The 8,987-nt window shown below is 32.3% G+C and overlaps 1 protein-coding gene across 1 annotated transcript; it reads left to right on the top strand.

The window, feature by feature from the left end:
• Window positions 1-3,081: 3,081 nt before the first annotated feature.
• Window positions 3,082-8,253, top strand: LOC137637832 (rhodopsin-like). The gene is made up of 2 exons (XM_068369944.1): window positions 3,082-3,164; window positions 7,013-8,253. The coding sequence occupies exon 2, from the start codon at window positions 7,013-7,015 to the stop codon at window positions 8,147-8,149; it is 1,137 nt and encodes a 378-aa protein (XP_068226045.1). The 5' UTR covers window positions 3,082-3,164; the 3' UTR covers window positions 8,150-8,253.
• The last annotated feature ends 734 nt before the right edge of the window (window positions 8,254-8,987 follow it).

The raw sequence follows: 8,987 nt of genomic DNA, 5'->3' as shown, positions 1-8,987 counted from the left end.
AAAGTTTAATGATATTACTACAAGGTTGATAATTATAGATTTCAATTGGTTTCGTAATTTAAAACAATGTATTCATAATATTAATCTGATCTTATTATCATGTTTAGGACTTCAGGCTTGTTATGCAGCGGGCTTTTTCTCTAAAAAATACATCAAAGTATCATTGTATATAGATCATAACGTTATCTACATCTATTATTATTATTATTATTATTATTATTATTATTATTATTATTATTATTATTATTATTACTTTGTTGACTTATTATCACAAAACTTACAAAGGTATAGATACATCACTTTATACATTGTATACAATAATCTTGCCCATGACAGATTTGCTTTAGCAAAAATATTATGCCCACAAAAAATTTATAAACAAACAAACAAATTCTGATTAATAATATAATAATACCACTCCAAATCTTTTTATTATAATTAGTCCTTATAGCAATCCCGGATTTCATATACACAATTACAAAGATCTATTGAGGTTCCTTTATTCAACAAGTTTACAATGTCTGAGTAGGGTATTTCGCACAAATGTGTGCACTATTATCTCTAATACAGGGTCTTTAGAATTGGAGTTTAATGAAACATTGGAAAAGGGAAATCAGATAATGACTAGGTTAAGTAAAATTTGGAAATCAAATCGTCTGAAATTACGTCTAAAAATCAGGCTATATATCAGTTTATTTAGATCAGGTTTACTGTATGGACATGAGTCGTAGTATGACAATGAAAAAATATCCAACAGATTTTATAGATTTGAGAACAAAGCCCTCAAAAGAATATTTGGAGTTAAATGGTAGGACAGAATTAGAAATGAAACCAGTAGAGAGATTACTCGAGTGCCCTATGTGGATGCGATCATGATGAGTTGTAGATGGAGATGGTTTGGGCATGCTCATCGCACTCCAAAAGAGAGATTAGTTCACCAGACATTTAACTGGGCCCCACAAGAGTTGGAAGACCCAGACCTTAATTGCTGAGGACTATGAACCATGAAGTAGTAGATGATGAATGGAGAAGCATTGATTTAAAAGCTCAAGATAGAGACGACTGGCAAAATGTAACCAAGGCCCTTTGCTTCAATAGGCGTAGGAAAAGATGATGATGATGATAATGGCATTCTTACTGTTACCTATTATATTACCAATATTGCCTACTGCATTACATGCCTCTCATGTGTTTTGTCTAGAAAATCTAAGCTTATCTTTTTTTTCAACTTTTCCAAACACTTCCAAAATTTTGGAATAGTTTTCATAATCAATCTCCAGAATTATTTGATTAAGATAATTGATCGTAAAGTATACAGTGCAAGTGCTGGAAGGGATTTAGTGGGGGAAGGGTATCTGCATTTTAATGGGAGCTGGTATTATTTGTCAAATTGTTCAGATTCTATGTTCGTTTGTTTTAAGATTGGACCCTACTGTAATACACAAGTAAGAAGAATCACATTCTATTTTTGAGGCAATTAGTAAATTATTAAATCCTTCATATTATACGCTACTACGCTTATGATTAACGTTGAAACATATTCTATCAATGCAATATTGTGCAGCTTTACTTTCAACACACGTAGCGCATATGGTATTACAGTACAAATACATAACAGTAAATTCACCGAACTTCATATACGTTCCAATGTGAAAAGAAATAGGAGCAATATTTTGAAAAGGATTTATAAATTAAAAGCTGTGAATAATGTTGATTGAATGGCATTATTCGATGGCTTGTTGGCAATTCGGTTAAATAACAAACGCTCCACTACAGTAGTGTTATAAATGGCGTTTACTGTATTATGACAAAGTCTCGTCCTTTGTTATTTGTAGTGTGAAACGTGATTGCTGTGATTACCCTTTATTTGAAGATTATTCTATTAATTACCTTAATCTTATTTATTTACAAATTTAATGCGGATTAGCTAAAGCTTCAAATCAAATTATCCTGTCTGATTTTAAAGAAAACCTTCAAACAAAACTTGATTAATATAAATATATAAATAACTCATTAGAATTGAAATATAGCTTCAGAACTGATCTTGTAATCAAGAAGAGTTTTGAATTTGATGATCTCCCTGCTACTGATTTCCTCGTCTGAACAGCAACTGGAACAAAATATTTACTGTAGAACCAGAAACAAGAAGTCTGTTTATTCTTCATAGGTTATGAATGTAGCCATTTTTATTTTTTGAATTCGCGTATTATGAACTAAATAAAAAGCCACAAAATGAATATTATCATATCAATAAATGCAAATAAATACAGTAAAAAATCGACAGATTGATCAAGTGTTTGCTTAAGAATAAATATACCATTTACTTACATCTCAAATGTTTGAAAAAAATAGCTATGACCTGATGTAGCAGAATAATCTCCAAGTAAATGAAAATATAATTTTCTCTAGATAGAAACATTTGAATAAAAAAACTCAAATGTTCGTATGTGAAGGTATACCAAATCTTACAATATCATTCAGATTTCTAACCCAATTTACCTCAGAAATAGTTTTTTGCGGTCATGGAAAATTATTTTTCCACTTCCACAACAGAAGCTCTTGTACTTCATACAGCACTGTGTATTCTAGTTTACTGCTGCTGTAACGGCCATCAAAAGTGACCATCATTTTTTGAAGAAAGGTTAAATCACAATTTTGGGAATGACATATTTTTTCATTCTTCATGAACTAACTTATCAAAAACTATTTAACACTTTGAACATAATTACAGATTATAATTCTTCATCGAAGGGAATATTTTGAATTTATGAAAATATAGCATAATGACAAAATAACCTTTTTCTATGTTATTCCACCTAGTGGTAGTTAACACTTACGTTATGGAACCCGGAAATGTGTAAAAGAACAAATCTTTCTTAGAAACCATAATGGAAGCAAACGTGAGGTTGACAACGAAGGGGGGTTTCCACATCGATTGCTCTTACTGACTCGCCCGGTTGATTAAACTTTTAGTTAAGGCTCGGTTTTTACCCTCTAGTGCATCAAAGCCGAATGTCTGCTCACCGAACTATAATCGCGAGGCCTATATAGAGCGGATGGAACTCCAACGGGAACGCAGACCTGCAGTGTTAGCTGGAACGGAATCCCGGGCTCTTGTTCCTGGACGCTGCTGAGTACGCTCGGTCCCCTCTAAGTATCTCAAGGTAAGAAAGAAAATCTCTGGTCATTAAAATTATTATCATAAGGAACTATTTGACACTATTTCAGTATCATCTAAGGTGTATGACGTCTTCAGAGGTAAATTTCAATCATATAAGTGACTTCTTTTTCGACCTTATTATGATTATTACTTTTTATCATCTGAACATTTGAGAGCTAATCCAAAAAAGTAATTAGAATTTTAGACTTAGTTATATCATTGTTCTTTTCGATGATTGCATAGTTGGTGGATGAAAAACTTTTCGTATTCTGAGTAAAGTATTGAAGAACAATTCCTGAAAAAGCTGTTTTAGTGAACAGCAAAAATATCTCAACTTTTCATGTCTATTAAAGGCATTTGACCAAATATTTTCTCTCTTTTAAGCTAATGCAATTCGTATATTAGATCTCATGATATATATTTGCACAAAAAAAAAAGCAATTAGACAATTTATATAGATATTTCAAAAGGAAACTAAAATGAAAATGGTGACTAATTGAAGAATTTCTGAACTTCTTTCAGTATTGCATATTTTTCATTAAGAGGTTACGGTTTTTTGTCTTCAAGTAAGATACCTTATACAATGTTAATGCGCTGATTGAAATACTGAATTTGTGAGACTTCTGATGGCTCCTAATTTGAGAATTTTTACATAGCAGTAATCATGACAAAAATTCGAAAACCTTTCTTGCATACACACACACACGCAAACACACACACAAACACGCACACACACATATGTATATATATATATATATATATATATATATTATATATATATAATATATGTACATATATATATATATATATATATATATATATATATATATATATATATATATATATATATATAAATATATATGTATGTATATATATAAGCTTATATCTATATCTGTATGTACATTAAGCCACTTCCCTTAGTTTGGTGTGACTACACTTAAAAGTTAAAAGAACTCCCCTGTATTTCTAATTCTGAATCGCTGATGAATTCCCTGTGCAGGGAATTTACACTGCAGCACTTGCTACATACATGATCTACAGAGAAGCCTCTTTATCACTCTGTGCAATCCCGCTACAAACAGTACTGACGTAACCAATCGTGGCCTGAGCGTTGAGGCCCCTCATATGCATATTGTCTCGTCAGCGCTTTCAATATCTCCTTTTCTCCTTGTCATTGCTTTATTCTCCTTTCCTCAATTATTTTCACATGATTGATCCACTTCAAAGGGCTGATCTCTCCCTTCATACACGTCAGCTTTTATTCCTACATTTCTCCTCATCTATCAAATTTTACTCCTTATATACCAAATACACACAGCAAATCTTTCTTTTTAACAGCTTCTACCTGTTTCCGTAGTCTGCATTCAACATGAGTGCTTCACTTTCACAAATACGAAGATGGCTCAACCCTCCTTCATTCATTACAAACTTGTCTTACTATTTTACTATTGGCTGTCATGTCAATGTCATCTCCAAACATCAATCATCCCACACTGTATTCACAACCTCAATTTCATATCTTGCACTTAACTCCATCGATTAAACAGCCCCCCCTTATTTTATTTAAACCATTCGCTCTTAAGAATTCTAATACTTGCTTCATACCTCCCGTGGAAAACATTTGATTGTTATTCGCATTCATTATCAACATCCTCAAGAATGTCACTTTATCATTTCAATTATAATCTTTTATCTTTTTATATTTTCTAGCATTACTAATTCAGAGCAAGCGTTATTTTCTACAACAACCTCCCATTTTCTAAGACCAGACTTTTCTTCAACAAATTGATCTTTTTGACACATGACTTACTTTCTCAATCATGCACATTCCTTCCTCTTTTGTTATCCACGCATCAAATAAGTTGCGTCTCTCTTTCACTGAACTTCTTACCTCGCCTACCACTCATTATTTCTATTTTCTTAAATCAAAACACATCCCACGGTAACTTAATAATCCTGACTTGGAATTTTACATTTTCAAAATGAATTATTTAAAATTTTTTATCCCAACTCTCACAATTTTTTAGCAATGTACTACCTATATGTTCTTGTCCCCTCCCTGTCAAATCAATTTATAAAAATCATTGTAACAGTTACGATTCCTTCCTCGTTTCTAAATTGAACTTCCAAATACATCAATAATTGTTTAACAAAATCTTGGTCCGATATAAATCTAGCCTTTCCTCTTCTAGACGTTACATCCATTAACTTATTCTATCTCACACCTTCTTTTGGATTCTATTTGCCTTTGAAAAATTAAACACATTTTCATGAGACTCTTAACTCTACTTCTATAAAATATTCATATCTATAACAGATTATTATCATTATTATTATTATTATCATTATTATTATTATTATTTTTATTATTATTATAATTAATTGCTAAGCTACAACCCCAGTTGGAAAAGCCCAATGCTATAAGCCCAAGGGCTCCAACAGGGAAAATAGCCCAGCGAGGAAAGGAAACAAGGAAAAATTAAATCTTGAAGAGGAGTAACAACATTAAAATAAATATCTCCTTTATAAACTATAAATACTTTAACAAAACAAGAGAAAGAGAAATAAGATAGAAAAGTGTGCCTGAGTGTACCCTCAACCAAGAGAACTCCAACCCAAGGCAGTAGAAGACCATGGTACAGAGGCTATGGTACCACCCAAGACTAGAGAACAATGGTTTGATTTTGGAGTGTCCTTCTCCTAGAAGAGCTGCTTACCATAGCTAATGAGTCCCTTCTAACCTTACCAAGAGGAAAGTGGCCACTGAACCATTACAGTGTAGATACCCCTTGGGTGAAGAAGAATTGTTTGGTAATCTTAGTGTTGTCAAGTTTATGAGTACAGAAGAAAATATGTAAAGAATATGCCAGACTATTCGGTGTATGTGTGTGTAGGCAAAAGGGAAAATGAAGTGTAACCAGTGAGAAGGATCCAATGTAGTACTGTCTGGGCAGTCAAAAGACCCATAACTCTCTAGCGGTAGTATCTCAACGGTTGGCTGATACCCTGGCCAACATACTACGTACAATTATTATTATTATTATTATTATCATTATTATTATTATTATTATTATTATTATTACTATTATTATTATTTTTGTTGTTGTCGTTGTTGTTGTTGGTGTTAATATGTCACTAAGAACCAACATGGACGTTGTAGTAAAATCTGTAAACTTCAGCAAAAATATAAGAAAGAGATAATCTGTTTTGGAAGAAGAAATGATAGTTTTCATAATAGGCCTACATGAAACTTAGATAATCTAATGTTGTTTTCAATTAATCTGACATTGAACTCAACAGCTTTGAAATTAGTTGAGTAAAAGATGGAGTTTAGGTCGATTTAAAACGTTGATCATTAAGATACGCCTCTCGAGAAGAGTTTGTCACGGAATTGAAAAAAGGTGATGCCCTTCTGGTGAAAATAACCCTAATATTTCACTATCACCATCATCATTCGCTTCATAATAATAATAATAATAATAATAATAATAATAATAATAATAATAATAATAATAATAATAATAATAATAACAAATATTATTATTATTATTATTATTATTATTATTATTATTATTATTATTATTATTATTATTATTATTTATGTTACTTTTACATTCTTGGCTGCTATGTTATAAAACGCACACAGATTGAGTTAGATACTATAAAAGCCAGATCTTCATATACCCAAGAATCCAATAATCTATTAATTTTTAATTTTGGACCTATTCCTTAAGAGTTTGACAGCTATATAATCGTACAAATACCATCCTTATATAATGTAAGAGTGAAATATGATTATTATCATTCTTTTTCCGTTAAAACGCTGTAACTTTAAACATTCTCTTTGCACAGATGGGTTACTGGGAAGATCCCGCCAGCATGGGTGCTAGTGATCTTTGGCCCTCAACGAATCCATACGGCAATTACACAGTTGTCGACAGGGTACCACGAGAGCTCTTGGGCTACATCCATGACCACTGGTATCAGCATCCTCCCATGAACCCTCTATGGTATAGTTTGGTTGGCTTTTGGATGTTCATCATGGGCCTTCTTGCCATAAGCGGCAACTTCGTCGTCATCTGGGTTTTCATGAACACAAAATCCCTGAGGACACCAGCAAACATGTTTGTTGTCAATCTTGCTTTCTCAGACTTTTTTATGATGGCTTTTATGTGTCCACCAATTTTGGTGAACTGCTACTACCAGATGTGGTCCTTCAGTGGCATTTTCTGTGAGATCTATGCATGCATAGGTTCAATCTGTGGCACTGCTTCCATTTGGTCCATGGTATTCATCACCCTGGATCGTTACAATGTCATCGTGAAGGGAATCTCTGCTGATCCTTTAACCAATAAGGATGCTTTGTTGAGAATTGTATTTATATGGGCCCAGACTATTTTCTGGTGTGCCCTTCCATTCTTCGGATTCAACAGATATGTCCCTGAAGGTAACATGACTGCCTGTGGTACAGACTACCTCACTGATGAGCTGTGGAGTCACCTTTACCTCTATTTCTATGCTATTGATTGCTATATCTTCCCCTTGTTCTTAATTATCTACTGCTACACATTCATCTTGAAGGCTGTTGCTACTCATGAGAGACAGATGCGTGAACAGGCCAAGAAGATGGGAGTCAAGTCTCTGAGAAATGACCCTGATGCCAAAAAGACATCAAATGAATGCCGCCTTGCTAAGATTGCTCTTATGACTGTCTCCCTTTGGTTCATTGCATGGACCCCTTACTTTGTTATCAATATTGGAGGAATTAACTACAGGCCAATGATTACCCCTCTTTTCTCCATCTGGGGTTCGGTTTTTGCTAAAGCTAATGCTGTGTACAATCCCATTGTTTATGCCATCAGCCATCCCAAATACCGAGCTGCTATGGAGAAGAAATTACCTTGCCTCTCATGCACAACTGAGAGGGATGATGATCAAACCACATCTGATGCAGCCTCAGCTACCGCAACTGGTGCAGAAAAGTGCTAAGTACTCGATGACAAAGTGAGATGACCATTTACGGAACCAAAAGTGAAAAGCAACTGACTACTTAACTGATGTCCTTGCTTGAACATGTTCGAAATAAATCCTTAGCATCACCTCATTCTTTTATTTGACCTTTTTTTCTATTTGATTACACCATTTTACCTCTCACACGCATGCTCATACATGCAAAAACAAAATCTACAAACATACACAGTAATATATATATATATATATATATATATATATATATATATATATATATATATATATATATATATATACAGTATATACATGTGCATATATATAATGTCTATATATAAATAAATATATATATATATATACAGTGTATATATATATTTATATATACAGTGTATATATATATATTTATATATACAGTGTATATATATATATATTTATATATACAGTATATATAAATACTGTATATATACATATATATATATATATATATATACAGTACATATATATATATATGTATATGTATATATATATATATATATATATATATATATATATATATATATATATATATATATATATATGAAGAAACGAGGAACAAAAGAGGCTTTATCCTTAGTGTAAAAGTTAATTCAGTTAATGCTGAGACAGTGTAAAATAAGTTAAAGTCAAGCGACCTTAGAATGGTGAGAAGCAAAATTTTTCTAGATCAAAGGAAAGAAAGAGAAAAGCTAATTTTAAGAGAAAATCAACACTCATGTTGTAAGAGTTTAGCAATACAAAGTGGGTACTCCCAACTACGGAAGCAAGTAAAAAGGAAATGAACTGTAATTTAACAAACTTTTTATTGGAATCAGTACAATAG

Source organism: Palaemon carinicauda, chromosome 3, assembly GCF_036898095.1.
Source record: "Palaemon carinicauda isolate YSFRI2023 chromosome 3, ASM3689809v2, whole genome shotgun sequence".
Taxonomy (NCBI): Eukaryota; Metazoa; Arthropoda; class Malacostraca; order Decapoda; family Palaemonidae; genus Palaemon; species Palaemon carinicauda.
The sequence above is the reverse complement of the archived record's forward strand: the minus strand, read 5'-3'. Positions and strand labels throughout refer to the sequence as shown.

Bases quoted from the DNA above. Each gene is read 5' to 3' on its own strand.
- LOC137637832 (XM_068369944.1), top strand. From the start codon at position 7,013: ATGGGTTACTGGGAAGATCCCGCCAGCATGGGTGCTAGTGATCTTTGG.